The 17872-nt window shown below is 43.4% G+C and overlaps 2 protein-coding genes across 3 annotated transcripts in view; both read left to right on the top strand.

The window, feature by feature from the left end:
- Window positions 1-164: 164 nt before the first annotated feature.
- malt3 (MALT paracaspase 3) lies at window positions 165-12321 on the top strand. The gene is made up of 15 exons (XM_012833597.3): window positions 165-474; window positions 1592-1699; window positions 1792-1916; window positions 2137-2284; window positions 2443-2618; window positions 2887-2983; window positions 3703-3741; window positions 3913-4116; window positions 5754-5949; window positions 6057-6125; window positions 6237-6367; window positions 7866-8015; window positions 8947-9101; window positions 10474-10590; window positions 11538-12321. Exons 1-15 carry the CDS (start codon window positions 468-470, stop codon window positions 11844-11846), a joined length of 2031 nt encoding a protein of 676 aa, XP_012689051.1. The 5' UTR covers window positions 165-467; the 3' UTR covers window positions 11847-12321.
- Window positions 12322-13002: 681 nt separating this feature from the next.
- LOC105905584 (FERM domain-containing protein 5) overlaps window positions 13003-17872 on the top strand; it is a 112128-nt gene continuing 107258 nt past the window's right edge. The window contains exon 1 of one of the 2 annotated variants that reach the window (XM_031564445.2): window positions 13003-13413. In XM_031564445.2, coding sequence (XP_031420305.1) covers window positions 13312-13413 — 102 coding nt within the window. In that variant the 5' untranslated portion in view covers window positions 13003-13311. The remainder of the gene's footprint in view (window positions 13414-17872) is intronic. The other variant, XM_012833602.3, reaches the window with a different exon arrangement.

The raw sequence follows: 17872 nt of genomic DNA, 5'->3' as shown, positions 1-17872 counted from the left end.
AGTCTGGTCTAGTAGTCTTTTCCGACAAAAACGTATGTGTAACCTATGTGTATTACTTTAGTAACTAGCTTATTCATGAACACTTGGGCTACACAGTAAAAAAAAAAAAAAAGAGAGCGAGGGGGGGGGTTTGACATTGGTGAGTTTAGCCACTGCATCTGCATCTGATCAAATCTGTTATTTTTCTACTAAGAAAGCAAAAGCCGTGTCATACGTGTCAAACGACATACTATTCCAACGTCGTCAGCACTGTTATCGGAGCATGTAGGCTCTCCTATTCGAATCACCACGGTAGAGAGTGGGCGTGATTGTTCCGGGAAAACAGTTTTTCCTACATGCAGTGAGTTTTGCTCCCGTTAATTTAATTGTGAGTTTGGCCAGTTGGTGTCATTCTCCCCACCAGCAAACGACGAGTAAGTCCACTGCGGATAAGTAGCTGCAATTTGTGAAGAGTTACGGTGGTCGATATGGCAGGTAAGTTATCGATACGTCAGAAAAGGGACAGGAAATACAGACAGAAAGAGAAGATTGAATTAAGCCGAATTTGTTTTTGGCTACTTTGTGACAATGGAGACCTTCACTTATTAAGCTGTACTGTGCTCATTCGTTTGCGGGAGGCTCTAGCCTACCCGTGACACATCCTAAGTCTGCGTATTGACTGTCATGTGTGTAGTTTCGGTGGAACATTGACTGTGATTACCGGTATATGTGTTTGTTGTAGGATTTTAAAGAATTATCGGTCAAAGGATCCACAGAATTATTCATTTTCTTCTCACATACATTAAACTGTTGTGAATACTACAGTCCATAGCCACACTGTTATTCCGTAGACACACACTTGCAATTGCATTTCAGATAATAAAGACAGTGTCTTACAATCTACATGACAGTTGGTGTGTCAAATCTACATCATAGTTGGTATGTCAAAAGCTGAAGGCACTCAAGTCAGTTTTTACTGTTTGCTTTGCGGTACATGAAGACCGTTATCAATTTCTGTTAATCCATGTCAAGTTTTTTTTATGTCAGTGTCTTGAGTCCCCTAGGCTATTGCACCGTACTGAAGAGATAATTGACTTCTATGAATTACAATACCTATTGACACCCAGTTTAAAGGTGCAAAATCACACATCTGCTAATATCACAACTATTAACTAGTTAGCAACCACAGCCTCTGTCTGTTAACAGAATATTATGTATTTAATTTCCTACAAATATGGAAGTATGACAATGGACTTTCCCGTAGGTCTATTTTACTAAAGCAGTCAGTCCTCACTCCCACTCAAGTTCGGTCAATCGTGCACACTTGGAGTTTTCCAGGTGGTGTGTGTTTGCCTGGTTTGTGAAATTATTTATTGTAGACAAAAGTATGGTTATGTTGACTACTTGCACAAACACGCACACGCTCACGCTAACGCACACTCACATGCGCACGAACGCACACTCACACACAAACTCACGTGCGCGCACGCACTCACACCAGAAACATACGGCAAAGCGTACAGATATAATTACCATGTTAGACCTGTGCATTAATTGTGTTAACAATAAGCTGTTGTGATGCTCACAGAGTGTACATGTCCTTGTCTCTCAGCAAGCCATGGTGCTGGACTAATGTTAGACTCCCCCCAGAGGAACACTATTTCTGTGGATGTCCCATCCTGCCTGGTCTACCAAGAGCTGTTGAATATAACGATAGGTGGTGAGTGATGTCCAGAGGCTAACGATCAGTAACACAACAGTGTGGTAGACACACAGTTTGGTTTGTTCTAAAGATCTCTACTTGATTGGCAGGTATTGTTATTGTGCGGCCTCCTGTGTCTGCCACCATCCCACCGAATTACCCAGTGACCTTGAAGATTCAAGCAGAGGGACATGGCCGTCTGGTTTACCAGTGGTTCACCTTTAAAAATGGAGAGGTATGTCTGTAAGGCAGTCAGTGGCAAAACTTCAATTTGAAAGGAATCACCTACTAAGTCCCCTTTTGCCATTTCCTATTGGAAGATGGAAACATTTCAGACCACTATTTGTCATTAGTGGAGTACTGTTTGCCACCAGTAAATGTGGTAAACAAATTATTTTTTTTCCTCTCTACTTTCACTGATTGATTTTTATTCTCTCTCAAACTGTATGGTGCAGATCACTGAAGTTCCAAATGGGACAGGGGCAAACCTGGTGGTTAGTATTAAGAAGTCTGGACGCTACGTGTGCCGAGTAGGAGACAAGCACTTCAAATGTGTATTTAGCGACTGGATCAAGGTTGACATCCTGGACAGTCCTGCCACAGGTATGGCACACAAGTTTACTAATATCAATGAGTTCATGAGTATCAAACGACCAGCCTTTATGGATAATATTTCTATGTGTGCTAGACAGTGCAAATCACACACATTCGTATTTGCATTTAACTCGCCTCTAATATTATGTATTTTTTTCTTGCTGAAGGGCTCCCCTTAAATTGGGATGGGACACCCCACATTGTGGTCCACCCCGAATCTCAAAAGGTCAAGCCGGGGAAGCAGGTGACCCTAAACTGTGCTGCCTTCGGTATACCCCCTCCCAATTACCAGTGGTACCGAAATGGCTGCATCCTAGAGGACCGGACCACTAAGGCGCTCCAGGTATGATTGCCCTCTAGACGGCAGCTTGTGAAATATTTACACAAGCGCTGAGGTCATTGTGTTTGCTCACTTGACACTAATATATCTTGCTGTTTGAGCTGGCCGGTGGCCATTTATCCATCAGCAAGCTCACGCTCAGTTTCCAGAAACCATGTTGAAAACCTGGTTAATATTTAACCTTGCCTGTGATTTATTTGCAAACATTGGTGTGTGTTGTGTAGGCCTGGTGTGTAGTGAAAAAGCATGAAACGTTTCTTCTTTTTAATAGATAGAGAAGGCAAATGATGAGCATGCTGGTTCATATCTCTGTTGTGTCACAAATGTAAATGGGGAGTCCTGGACAGAAGCGGCTGAAATAGTAATTGGTAAGACCAAAGAAGATTTGACCGTTTGCCAGATAAATGAACCAATAGCCATATTTTCCTCAAACTATGACTGGAGAGACTTGTGACAGAACTACTTTGCTTAATTCTTGAAATTTTAAAATCAAGTCACGACATAAAGTTGTCCCCTCAGGACTTTTAGGAATGTCATTGTTCCCCGTTATCTGGTTTCTGCTCACTGGCAAGTTGAGCACCTCCGAAACCTTGTTCACACGCTTTAAGAGCTGTGTTAAAAAAAAGACACACTGGTTGTCCAAAGTTCTCCATTGCTGCCCACTCCTCCCTGTCAGCTTGTGTATCCCATGAAGTGGGGTTTTCCACTCGTGTAGAAGACCCAGCGGTACTTCCCCTGTTTCTTGAAGCTGACTTCAGTCTGAAGATGCAGAGGAGTTAAATGGCTAAGATTGTTTTCAGGCACAAAGTGACTGAAAGTGAAACTGCCATTTTGAATGCTAGCTTCCCCTTTATTATGTTGCCTCAACTTGTTTTTGTGGGAAAAACAATGATTTTATAAATGTCATTTAAATTATATTTTTGAAGAATATTTTTAGATACCAGTATGTTTCACATTTTATCTTTGGGGGAAGGAATGTGTAGAGACTGTGGCGAGTCTGCTTGTAGAATGAACTATGGGTTGCACAATGTGGTTAGACTTCTTTTTCCATCTGTAGTCATCCAAAATTCTTCTTTCTGCCCTAAAGTGCCTCTTGACCAACCACACGTCTTCCGTACGCCTGCAGGTAAGCCTCAGTGGTAATGTTTCAGTAGCCCAAAAATGTTTAAATTCAGACAGCCAAATGAGAGCATTGTAACCACAATCTGTATTACTTTTCATAGTTCAACCAGTGTGTGGCTTTTCAATACAGTGGAGTGTTTTGTCTCATTTCACACGGCTTTTGTGTGTTCTTCAGCGACAGACAAAGTGGCTCTTCTGATTGGGAACTTGAATTACTCCCATCATCCCTCCCTCATGGCTCCGACTATGGATGTCTATGAGCTAGCTCAGCACCTTCGGCAGCTGGAGTTCAGGGTGGTGTCTCTGCTGGACCTCTCCAAGGAGGAAATGAATGCTGCCATCGAGAAGTTCCTGCAGCTACTGGACAAGGGAGTGTATGGTAAGTCACAACGCAAAGACTTATGGGAAATTGATTGCTATTTGAGGGCGGAAGTCTTTGTGGGCGGAAGCTGTTGTATTGTGATTACATGGGGGTGAGCCCATGAAGTGATTACATTACACATGGTCAACTTCCTCTTTCCACTTTCGTTCATCTTTTTCTTGGTTTCACAAGAGAACAAATCATCTTGTTTAACAATGTGCAGAAGGCCCCTTCATTCAATAGTTTCCTAATTATTTATTCTATTGGACATTTTTAACCCAATTTGGAATTTGAAAGGCGTTACCAGAAAAGCTTCAGTTAAACTTGTTTTCAGACATTCTGATGGTTTCAACTCAATCGAGTTTAACTTAAAGGCTGTTTGTTGCTGTTTACGTCCAAATACATAGCCACATTAGCCACATATGTTTAATTAGTCTGCCACTGTCAATCTATTATATGCTGAGTGTAGTTTAGCGAGAGAACACACTCACACACACACAGTCACTCACTCACTAACAGCGAGCATGAGTAACGTGTACAGTGTAGCTGCCGTTTTTTTTTCTTTTCTTTTTGTGGTGAAGTTCATCCTTTTCCGCTCATCACGCCGTATCTACAGTGTCATGGGCTGTCTGTCCCTTGGTAGTGGCTGTGGGGAGAGTGCGGTCCAGCCAAGAGAAGTGTTGGAAACGAGAAGCGTGGGCCTGCAATCTGGGTTTGCGACATGCCTTGCTATGTTTAGCCATTTAGCCGAAGCCCTGTCGCACTTTTAACCTGACAGATTTATAGTGTCACTGCAGAGGGCATTTTACTGAACCACCTACATGGGTTTCCTTCCTCTCATTCTGTCTGTTGAAATTGTGTGAAGTGTAACGCCTGAATTGAGAGAAACTGTGACTTTTTAAGGATTTCTGTATCATTCTGTATTCTGTATATTTTCCCCCTTTTATTTTTATAAATATTTTATGGTTGCTTTAGTCATAGTGTTTGTGTTGAAAGGAAAGTATCAGCCAAGAATAATACAATCTTTGCTTAGACTAACAATGTATTACTTTAATGTAAGTTCCCTATGTCTAACATTACACTGAAGTCATAGTAGAATTGCCTTTTACAACAAACAAATTCCAATCAGTTGAAAATGTACAGTACAAAATACCATGCAGCGTACAGAAAACGATGCAGAAGTCAGGCTCCACTTTTTTAGTGTAGTCATCTCAGCAAAATAACCCAAGTTTTTTTTCTTCAGACTCTTCGCTCACCTTCTTTGATGCAACAGTGTGGGCTGCATGCATGCCATGACCTTGTTTTTAATTTTTTTTTGCCCCCTGCATTTCCTGTCAGCACTTTGCTGTATTTGAAAATGTATGACATCAGCTCAACACATGAACCTCTTCTTTTTAATAAACTTCTGAAAAACATTTCTCAAACTCGGGTGCAAATCTAAAAGCAAACTTATTTTATGCTGTATGGTAATACTTTATGCTGTATTACATTTTAGTGTAGTTGCTCCATGTAAGACATAACAGATTGGGGGTTGGGGCTTTCCTTCTCTTATGATCTATCAGTTTCCCGCAGTCCAGAAATGAAAGTGAAAATGAAATTAATTAAGTATAATGCAGCAATCTCTCATGTTTAATGGATTCCAATGCTTCTTTCAGGCCTGTTCTACTATGCTGGTCATGGGTACGAACAGTCGGGCAGGAACTACATGGTGCCCATCGACGCGCCACGCCCCTACAACACGGGGAACTGTGTGTGTGTGCAGCGGGTGATGAAGAAGATGCAGGAACGCCACACGGCCCTCAACGTCATCCTGCTGGACACCTGCCGCAAGTGGTATGGAATGGACAAGAGGTGAGCTCTCACGGCATAGTGATTTTCTTTGTTACCATTTTATTGTCATATGTGTAGTATTTCAATGTTTATAATATTTATTGACTTTTGTGTGTTACTTTTTACAGACAGAATCTTAATGTTTCCGAAATAATGCCATTGGCACCACTGGGCAACACAGTATACGGATATGCAACGTAAGTACACACGACATGTGTGCTCAGTAAAGATGTAGATATATGTAGATATACATATGTAGATATATTTGACCTCCACACTAATGCTGAAGCTCTGTTCGCATCACTCAGGTCTGAAGACGCCGAGGCATATGAGATGCAGGACGCCAGAGGCAAGAGCACAGGAATCTTCACCAAATATTTGAACAGGCACATCTTGCAGCCGGAGAAAGTCACTCACGTTTTGGAGCAGGTCTCTGAAGGTATGAATCATCAACCGCCCCCCACCCCCCCACTTGCTTCCTATACTCGCTATAGAGGCTACGCATCATAACAGCCACAGCAGCTTACACGGCTGGCCTTATCAGAGAGAGATATTTCCATGCGATAGATTCATCTTTCAAGGCTATTAGTAGCTGTAGTGATGTCAGAGCTGCATCCTTAGAACTCTGCTTGCTTTCAAACTCCTCTTAGCTTGTACAAATACTAGTTTATTAGCTTTTTATTAATGCTGTAATAGTGTAATCACAGCAGTCCAAAAGCTGTTGAAGCTGACTGGAGGGACAAAATTATATGTTGTGAAGAAGGGGTCACTAAAGGGCATGTTCTAGAGGGCTTGTACTTGTCAATATATTTGTTACGTTACTCAAAGGAGACATTGATATGTACAGTATGTCTGTCAGAGGCTTCTCCTCCTGATGTTTACCTCTCGGAGTGAATGTTTGGGGAGGGGGGGAGGGGGGCGGGGGCAGGTGATGCGGGCTGTGACTGCCCTGTCGTCGTGGCGCGCGGTGTGCTTGTTTGGGGTTGTTTGACGGGGGGTCTCTGTGGAAACACGATTTGGCTTTGTGAAACGGAGCCGTCCAAACATGTGACCTCATTCTCTGGAAATTCACGCTGGCCAGCGGGGAAACCTGAGAGCCCTTGACCTGAGGACAGCTGCTTGCTGCTTTACGCACGTTATTCCTCCCCCCCATCAGCCACCCTGCCCAGTACCCAACTCTTACCCATACCCATCTCAGCCCAGCCCAGCCGACCCCGCCCTGTCCTGTCTTGAAAGGCCCACTTACTCAGTGGTCAGTGACCTGCCATCCTGCTGCCTGCTACAACACCCCCCCCCCCTCCCCTCCCCCTCCACACACACAAACCCGTTTGGGACTTAGAGGAACACGAGAGGCCTTGATCCCACTCCGCTTAACACGCAACACTTTGAGAGCTGGTGATGAGATATAGCTCATTGTAAAGGAACTCGCCGGAACAGCATTACAGCTTAGATGAAACGCTCCTCCTTTTGTGTGTGATGCCAGATGCACTGATGGCTAATTATATCCGCGGGGTAAGGAACATATCAGGCTACTCTCTGCCAGTGTCTTTGACTTGTTTTTGGCCACAGCATTCGCAATGGATCAGATCTATTGGTTCCCAGAAAGGAGTCCCTTTGAGGCTTATATTGGGGTCTTTGATCTAATACATACTGCCTATTAATCATTCATCATTTCACCATCAGTCAATCAAGCTTAAACTGGAGCGCTTGTTGTTAGTGTGTACTGCTGCTCTTTACAAATTGCTGACAGTAACGTTGTGCTCTTGCCAATTTGAACAATTTGCTCTTAGGTTAAACTAAGTTGCTCTATATTGAGTAGTAAAATAAGACTGTTTTTTTTTCTGAATTCTGTAGGCTTTATTCAAACGAACGTCACACATTTTTCCACGGGTTATGAACTGACAGTTTGAACTGAAACGTTGCCTCTTGTGTTGTAGATCTGGGCAAAGACCCGCTGGTGGCGGGCAAGCAGGTGTGTGAGATTAAGCACACGCTGAAGGAGCCGAGGGCACTCACGGACCCCGTCAGGACGGCCGGACACACCTGTGAGGTTCGCGTGAGGGACAGCTGCTGGAGGAGGGCCAATGGTAATGCACACTTACAAACACACACTTACAAACTCACACACACATGCAAATGCGTGTTCACACATCCTATGTTGCGCATGTGATACTGAGAGCAGAAGTATGTGTGTGAATGCATAAAGGACATTAGAGGGTGTATTGGATCTTATGATCACAGTTTCTCTTTAGTTCTTTCAGATTTGCATTATTCTGAACAGTTGCATATAGACAGTATCTTGAGATCTTTACATTGAAATGTACGTTTATTCCTCAAAGTCAACAGGCAATAAAATATGTTCATTTTCTGCCAAAAGATCTATTAAAAAGGATGTCAGCTAGTTGGCCTTTGTAAGTGTGTTATTTTTCCTCAGTCAAAACTTTCCCCTTATTCCCTTGCACTCTCGGTTTTCCCCCTCCCAAATCTGCCTAATGGATGACATCTGCACTAGCAAAGACATTTCATTTTAGCCTTACCACCCCCGCCTTCCCACCGGATGCCTGACATTAGGGTGCATAGTCACCCTGAAGGCACGTAGGGAAAAGTGAGTCTGATTGGAAATATGTGAAGTATTAGGGAACTGAAGTTAGCGGCGGTTTCACACCTCTACACGCTTGTGTTCCCACAGTCATCAGGTGAATAGCTTCTTTATTTGGAACAAGGAGGCAGCTTCCTCTTTTGTGGCCGAGAATATATAATGAAAGAACTTTTCTTTTATATTCCATGGAAGACCTCGTGCTTGATAGTGGAACACTGTGAATGCTCAAACCAAGAAAAGGAAATGAAATCTGTATTTGTAGGTTGTGTGTATTTGATCTGTGCCAAAAAGATAATAATGTTGTTGTTGCTATATGTTAATGCCTTGTGGATATGTATCAGTGTATCATTGAAAACTAACTCTGAAGAAAGATAATCCACGTTTCTATACTCACATTTGTTTTACTTTGTTACCTGCAGTTTTGCCCAAGCGGGAGCTTCTGGTTTTCCCCAGTGGTGTCAAGGTGGAGATCAGTTTCTCAGCGTTGTTCTCAAACGTCCTGGTCGTCTTTGCCACTGTAAAGGACACTGGTCCCAAGGCCCAGGACTGTTCTGTCAGCCTGAAGAGCACGCCGGTGAGCTGAAGCTCTTATTTCTTCACCTTTTCCCCTCCTGTTCCCCTTGCACAATAGCATGTTTGTGTTTGTAGAGTAGGGTCATGATGCAATGTTTGAGTGGGCTTCAGCTGTTTGGGAGCTGTATATCTTAGCGCCAAAATGGTTTGAGGTGCATTATTGGGTAATCCCAAGCACAGTCATTGCTTTCTTGCGTGTTTGGCATTCTATATCAAGTGGACACTAGTGTGTGTGTGGGGAAAATCACCTGTTTACAAAAAAGTGTCACAATTCACATAACACACGGCACACATACATGCTTCACATTTTAGTGTTGTGCCTTACAGCATGTGACCAGCATAATATCATCAGTGGCCAAATGTTACTTTTAAGCATGACTTAGAGCAACAAGAGAATACATGACTAAAGGAAACATGAAGTTCCTGTTGTGGTCAGAGCTTTGTCACGGCTAAACTAGCTTCAGTTTGAAATTGTTAACCAGATTCTTCTTTAAAAGGAACACGTGCTGAGTATACGGCTTGTTCCTCTTTCCATTTCCGTCATGTTGTGCCTGCGAACTGAAAGTCTTGGTGGCTCTTCTTGAGGCCTAGTTAGAAGAAGTACATTTTTTTCAAGTAGAAAAAGAACATAGGATGTACAGACACCACTGTAGACAGCACCATGTACAGACGCCACCAGACCAAGTTACATTGTAGGGGTCTTGTAGCTCAGCTGGTGGAGCAGGGTGCTAACAACAACAACAAAGTCATGGGTTGTGAAACCAAAGGAAGACACATATAGCTGAAAATGTATACATTTAATATACCATAAGCCTCTTCTAAATGACTGTATGTGAAGGTAATTATGTGATGTCTCAAGCTGGAAAGCTCTGGAGAGGATGAGGGCCTGATCTGAAATGGCTCTGCTTTGCAGTAGTTTAAATAAGCACCATGCAGATATTCTGTTTGAGCTCCTTTTTACAATGGAATGCAGAAAAATGCAGAAAAGATGAGGTAGCAAGGATGAAAAAGGAAGTCTCCATTATTAATCTCACTTTCTGTGTGTGCATTTAGACAGAGGAAAAGTGATATGCTTTGTTACACTTGATTGTGCTGACATCTTGTGGTGAAAAGAAATAAAACAACTCAGAATTTAAGACGCTGCACTACAAATATATTTGTCTCTGAATTCAGCTGTTGAATATCAACTCACCTTTTTAAATGTTATACTGTTATATTGATTTATTGATATTTATTGATTGATAATATTTTATTGATGTTGTAAATGGTATATTGATGATATTGAGAGAGGAAACAGCTTTTAATCTCTTGTGTTTTTTGTGTTTAGTGTTTTTTTGGTGCTTAATTTTGCTGTTCTTTTCCTCTGTGTGTAGAGACTTGAAGACATTTTCTCTGGACCAGGTCGGTCAGAGGAGATGGATTCTCTTTTGATGAGCCAGGCTGATAAGGCTGACTCCAGCCTCCGGCTTTGCAGTCTTCAGAGACTTCAGGTGTGTGTCCCTTAATCTGCCTGGAACTTTTACTGACCCTGAATACAGTGAGTGTCTGCCACTGTGGATGTTGTAGCACTACCTCCAGTTGTTTCCCTCTCGAGCGGTTCTTGCGTTTTTCAAATCATTCTTTTTTTTTTGGTCCAGCCCTATATTGGCCTAGTTTACCGTCTTGTGTCTGAGCAGGTGCTCAGAGAGCTCAATGCACCGCAACTTACGAAAACACATGCAAATAAAGAAAACATCTTCATCAATTTGAGAACATATGCACAGCATTTCAAAAACAGGCTGCAAATTCAGATGACACAAGACATTACTGAAACGCGCTGCAATTACACCAAGCGACAACGGATGTGTTTCCAGAGGACACGTTAAAGTAATTAACATGTCTGGACACGCTTGTTTAAAAAAAAAAAAAACAATTGTTGATCGATCACACCTGGATGGATAAACACATACCTTCCCATGTTGTGCATGCCAGTCACTGCTCCGTAATGGCAACCTAGGTAGTAAGAGATAAAGGTATACCAGTTGATGGATGAGTACAGGTTTTCAACTGAAGACAGAACTGTATAATGTTATCAGAGATTATTTTGCATGTAATGTGAACAAAGCGCTTGTCATTGACCTGGAAGTTTTTGTCTATCTTGTAATAGGCTACAACCATATATCAATTACATTTTGATGCGATTGTGAATGAAAAATAGTGGTGTATTGGGTGCATTGGACATTCCACATTTTTGACTAAGACCTGGTCTGTGATAATAAACCACCATATCAGAGAATGTATCCATTACAAATTGTGATCGGAATTTCCCCACTTCCTCAAGGCATGAATGATCACAGTGATTTCCAACCACTCTGCTGCTGTGTTAATGAACCCATGGGGAGTGTTGGAAGGCGAGATAGATTCTCAGAGCTCACAGACTCCTTTTTCTTCCACACAGACATCCTTGGAGATCAAGGTGAACTTGCACTACACTGACGTCGACAGCAGACGGAGACTCACGGAGAGCAGATCGTTGGACGTGGGGAAGCCTTTGGCTGCGGCCTGTTCGCTGAACCCCGCAAAGCCCCCAGGGGCCTCCGGGGTCCAACAGGCCCCCCAGTCTTACGGCAACAGGCCTTGGCACCAGGAAGCAAGGCTTTCGCCGCGACCACACACACGCAAGGCGGAGAACCTGGTGGACAGCAGAACGTGGTTTCCGTCCGCCAGCGGCAACCAGCCAGAAGAGAATGATGAAAGTGACCTCTAGAATTTTCTCTCTTAATATTCCTGTCTTTCCTGTGTTGTAATATTCATGTGTTTGCTTGGTAACACTTTATAGGGAAGAAATCTTGAAAAGCTGTACATGCCACTTGAGTCAATGGTGCTTTAATAATGCTTTATTAATCAAGGACTTGATGTCACAATGAAGCCTTCAGTAAGGAAACAAAGGAAGTGCGTTTCCTTTCTCAATGTTGTGATTAAATGGCAGAAGCTAGATCTTATAAGGTGTGATTTAAAAGCAATTGTTATTTTGGTTTTGTAGGCTTGCTTAAGTACTGCTCAAAGTGGAAAATTAGTTCTCAGTTTAAATGTTATTTATTTCTTTTTAGAAGCATTGATCAACTGTACAAATTGTATTTTGTCTGACACAGTAAAACAAACCAACTTATTTGTTCACTGTCACGACTGAATGTTGTTTCTTGGCTCTGTATTTGAGCTTTAATAAAACAAAACAAAAGTCACCCTGCCTGCTGTCAATAAGTTTACCAAACTACTAATTAAATCAACCGTGTTGTTATGATTAAAATTAAATGATTTTGCCACTGAATGGCAATGACTTCGTTTACCTTAAATGGAATTTAAACCTGCTAACTGGTCTTTGAAGGAGACTTGTGCAGGTGCACCGGGGTCATGTTACCCTGTGTGTGCTTGAGCGGCACACCAGGAGGAGCTAGTGAGCTAATTGACTCGAATCTCGGGTTGATTGACAATTCCCCTGCAGGTGAACAATCTTTCATATAATTAATTTATGACTAAAAAGGAAGATTTAAAATAATTTGTCCCGCAAACAGTAAAGTAGCTTATGATATAAACGAGTCCCCTGTAAATATATTAATACAATTGTTTGTGCACATTAACTTGAGGCATACAAGTAGTGTACTTGTATCACCTTCTTACAAGAGTAAAAATGTAGGCTTACTGACTCATTCAGAATGGGTTGTTCTTTTGTTGGGGAGAACACCCTACCAGCACCCGCAAAAGCGACGCAGAACCGGACACCGAAAAGCGTCTAACGTCGGCTTGCTGTCACTGGCTAACACCTAACCTAAAAGGAGCAACATTCTGAACTCTCATTGGCTAATTTAAATACACATTTTTGGGGAGGTGCGTTATTGGTTAACCTCCATGTCAGTCTTCTGTCATGTGCCCGCCCACATGCTCGAGTTGCAAGCGGTGAATGGTGAGCAGGCAGGAGGCAACAGTCTGACTGCACCGCCGTGACTGATCCTGGACCTGGATGCGCCGTGCAACCTGCTTATTCCTCCTCTCAGTCTCCCTTCCAAGCGCAGTGTTCAACTCATCGGGGAACGATGCTCTGTGTCTGGGAGGAAGAATTCTCCTCTGCGCTTGAACTGGGTGATCGGCGAAAGTGGTCAATGTGACATTGCTTCTATGCCGTGTTCAGTTTATTGTTCTGGTCCTGGACGCAGACCAGCTAATCGTGTGAGAAGATGTTGAGTCGATTCATGAGTGGCAGCATCAGGAATTTGGACAGAGAATACAACTGCACCGTCAGACTTCTGGATGATACGGAGTATACCTGCACGATTCAGGTCAGTGCAAACACCTGTGCTCGTCATCGCTTTTAATATACTTCGTGCCGCAGAAACCCATAGCCAGGGCTTCAATAAAGCTTTGTTTTAGACGCAAAGCGACGTGCGCAGCGTTTTAGCAAGACGGCGGGTACCTGCATCTCACAGGTCCCGCTCTTCCCCTCTCTCGCTCTGCTGCCTGGGGACGCTACTACGTGACAGTCTGTGTGCTGACAAATCCCACGTTTCTTCGACTCCTTTATTTTCAAATGTCTTCTTGTTGGGTTATCTATTTTGCCAAATAGGGCTTCCATCTAGATACTTGCCACTCTGAGGCGATTTATTTTGTGGACGCTTCTCTCGTCCGTTCTGTAGGACAGTGCAACTGACCCAAACACAGTGATACAAGGGTCGAATGGGACGAAGGGCTAGAGATCCATTCGGTGTCTCATACCGTGTTAATACTCCCAATGGATGGAAAAGTTTATCGTTCATCGGACAAAGATGGAACTTGGCTGTTAGATTTTGAATACTTACAAGGACACATTTGCAGCTGACGTTCTGTCAGGTGTCAGGTGTTTTTCTCTGGCCTGCTGAATTTGGTGGTTTCAGACAGTTGATTGTTTTACTACATGGATTGTCAGACAGGCTCGCTCAATATGTTAACAGCATTATTGATGACTCAGTAATTCAGGGGTGGTGCCCGAAAGGGTCCTTCAGCATACTTACAGTCTAGTGTTCTGATGGATTATTGTTTTCTGGCTATGAATGCAAAATGAGATACACCAGACTACAACGTGTTCTCCTTCAGTGTATTATCTAACCTCGCTTAAACTGTGAGAGGAATGTACCCCGGTGATGTTGATCATACAGATTTCACATGGTTTCATATAAGAAGCTCTGCCTAAGAAAGACGGATTGACTATTGTTATGATTTCGTTAGCTTGTAAGAGCTGTGTCTCCACACCATAAACAATATTGCCCTTGAAGTCAATATCAACTGTCCGGCAGAAAGCAAGGAATCCGATCTGACCAGGGACCCACCTTACGACATACTAGTAATGCATTCCATCAATGATGTATAGTTTTGGTCTATTAAACTGCCTAAAGGGAATTGTAAAGGGAAACAATTTAACAGTGCAGTGCAAAATGGGTGATCGACTTAAATCTATCGGTTCTGAATGAACAGGAGACCATGAAATCAAAGTGATTAGGGCAGTTATAGTTAAGCTAGTTATACTGCTAGGTGAAACCTCATTGGCTTGGAGACTGACAATTCCAAATAACCAGTATGCATGCTGTACACAGAGATACAGGCAGACAGATAGACACACACATACACACATACACACACACACACACACACACTCACAGATACACACACATACAGACACACACACACACACACACACACACACACACACACACACACACACACACACACACACTCTCACTCCCACACAGTTGGCAACCTTTTCCAATCATTTACCCTCAACTCCACAGAGCAATGAAGCTCAAATGTAGTGACTTAGCTTCCCCAGGGGATATTAACATTTACAAAAGTGGCACTAATTGTTCACAAAAGTCAGTCCTTCCTCTGTTTGGTCTTTCTGCTTGAAGGTCAGATGTTTTAAAATAACCTGTCTGGAGAAGTGGTTTGGTATCAAGTCGTACATAGTTCTCATGTGTAGAACAACAAAGTTTTTCATGTGTATATAATCGCATGATTTGAGATAGCTGAATGTACCCACCTTTGAACATTCAATGGAATGAAACTGATCAGTAATATATAGGCAATCAGTGGTTTGCCTTCCTCTTTGGATGCACCTGTTGCGATGCATGGCGCGTCAGATGTTTGCTTTTGAGAGAATAAGCCAAAGTGAGCGTGATTCCTACTAATGGGGATGTGCTCGCTTACGGGTGCCGCTCGACGGGCCTTTCATGCGTGCTCTGCATGTCTGGCTTTGAGAGTGATCTCCTTTGTTTTTTTATGTGGTGCCTCAAATAAAAAGGCAACAAGGAAAAAAAGAGCCGATCAGAATCCATTAGAATCACCGTGAGCGAGTCTACATCAGCGAGAGCTTCCCTTTCTCTGAAGTGCCTGGAGGATGGGATGGGTCCTCCGCAGACTGCAGAGATTTCCCGCAGGGAGTATCGGAGGCCTCCAGTGCCACACATCAAGCTATGCAGCTTTAGTGTTTAAATGAGGATTAGAGGTGGGGAGAGAGGAAAGGATTAGGGTTTGGAACACACCTGTGACAGGGCACAGGGGAGGGCAGTGATGCTCAGCTCTGCTTCCCTGTAATTCACTGAGATGTAGAGTCATGTGTGCAGTGCTGTGTTACACAGTTATGCTCATATAATGCTCATATGGAGTCAAAGGGTGGTGTGTGTGAGTGTGTGTGTGTGTGTGTGTGTGTGTGTGTGTGTGTGTGTGTCTATGAAGAATGTGTGTGTAAAGTGTGCTTGTATTGTTTGTTTTAGCAGTGTGGTAAATAAACGGTAGTACCATGTGTGTGTGTCTAAGTGTGTGTTATGTATGTGTGTGTGTATTTGTGTTAGCGTGTATGTGTGTTAGCGTGTATGTGTGTGTGTGTGCGTGTGTGTTTGTATTAGTGTGTGTGTGTGTGTGTGTGTGTGCGTGTGTGTTTGTATTAGTGTGTGTGTGTGTATTAGTGTGTGTGTGTGTGTGTGTGTGTGTGTGTGTGTATGTGTGTGTGTGTGTGCGTGCGTGCGTGCGTGCGTGTGCTGGTGGGCTAGGCACTGTGGTGTGCTGCTGGTGCTGGAGGCGGGCCAGGTGGCGGTGAGGCCAGCAGCAGCAGGTGTGTCGTGTGCAGCAGCAGTGAGCTATGAGCCTGCCTGCATGACGTCACGCAGGAGCTTTAACAGACCCAGGCACGACCAGCTATCTGCTCCAGTACTCTGTCTTTCCCTCCTCCCATCCCCTCTCTCTGTCTCTCTCTCTCTCTCTCTGTCTCTTATACACCCATATACTCATGATGCTCATTCACTCATTCACTTTCTCTGTCTGTCCATCTATCTGTTTATGTCAAATGCATGTAGTCTTCCCCATTAATCCTCCCCATTCCCTGCACTCTCCACGACTCTCCCTCCGTTGCTTTATCCTTCCTTCCGTTTCTTTTCTCTGTGCTTCTTTCGCTCCCTGTTGCAGTCTCACTGCTGGAAGGATGTGGCTAGGGAATATTCCACCTCACTAGCCAGGCCAGTGGAAGGGCAGGGAGCGCCTTCCCTCCGTTTAGCGTCCGTTCTGGCCGATTCTCCTCTCCTCCCCTCCGCTCCCCTATGCTCCCCTCTGCTCCCCTCCACCAGCTCCAGGCTGGCCAGAACTGCCCCAGGCCTCCACGACACCTAGCAGGGGGAAGTGAGCAGTGAAAGGCGGAACTAGGTCACCCTTTACTTTACCCCTGGCGCTCTCTCACTCTCCCTCTCACTCTCTCTGCATCACTCTCTTTTCTTTCTCTTTCGCTCCTCTTTCTCTTCCACTTATCCTTTCTCTGTTTCTCTGTCTCTTTCTCAGTCTCATATATTTCCCTTTTATTCTAATTTTCTTTACCCATATTTTTTTCCTTCATCGCTATCTCTCTCTCTCTCTCTCTCTCTCTCTCTCTCTCTCTCTCTCTCATTGGCTCCAAGTGCTGAGATTAAGTCCCCTCTGGATCTGTTTTCGTTATGGTCACAGTAGTTTCGTTACAGCATTTGGTGGCACAAAGCCTGCTATTATCACTAGAGGGCATTCTTAGTTTTGGCATTTGATACTCAGGTGAGCTGAAACATTTTCACTGGCAGATTCCTCTGGACAAAGCAAAACACTGGAAATATACAAACATAGAATATAAGACATGTGATAAAATGCACACACACATATACAGTGGGGAAAATAAGTATTTGAACCCCTGCCGATTTCGCAAGTTTGGCCACTTGCAAAGAAATGTGTGATCTATAATTGAAATGGTAGGTGTATTTTAACAGTGAGAAATAGAATATCAACAAACAAATCCAGAAAACTGCATTTTATAACATTTATGACTTTATTTGTATTTGATGCAGAAAATAAGTATTTGAACCCCCCAAGCAAACAGCAAGAATTATGGCTCCCAATGACCAGTTATGTGCCCAAGAAGCACACAGATTAGTCCTCATTAGGCCTAACAAGGTACACCTGATCTCAACTGGTGACGTGTATAAAAGAAACCTGTCCAAAGAATCATACTTCACACCTTCAACCTCACCACCATGGGCAAGACCAAAGAGTTGACCAAGGACGTCAGAGATAAGATTGTAGACCTGCACAAGGCTGGAATGGGTTACAAAACCATCGGCAAGCAGCTTGGTGAGAAGCAGACAACTATTGGTGCGATTATTCGTAAATGGAAGCAACACCAAACAACTGTCCATCGCTCTAGGTCTGGGGCTCCATGCAAGATATCCCCTTGTGCGGTATCGGTGATCATCCGAAAGG

This window comes from Clupea harengus, chromosome 3, assembly GCF_900700415.2.
Source record: "Clupea harengus chromosome 3, Ch_v2.0.2, whole genome shotgun sequence".
Classification (NCBI taxonomy): Eukaryota; Metazoa; Chordata; class Actinopteri; order Clupeiformes; family Clupeidae; genus Clupea; species Clupea harengus.
This window is presented reverse-complemented; position numbering and strand designations above follow the sequence as displayed.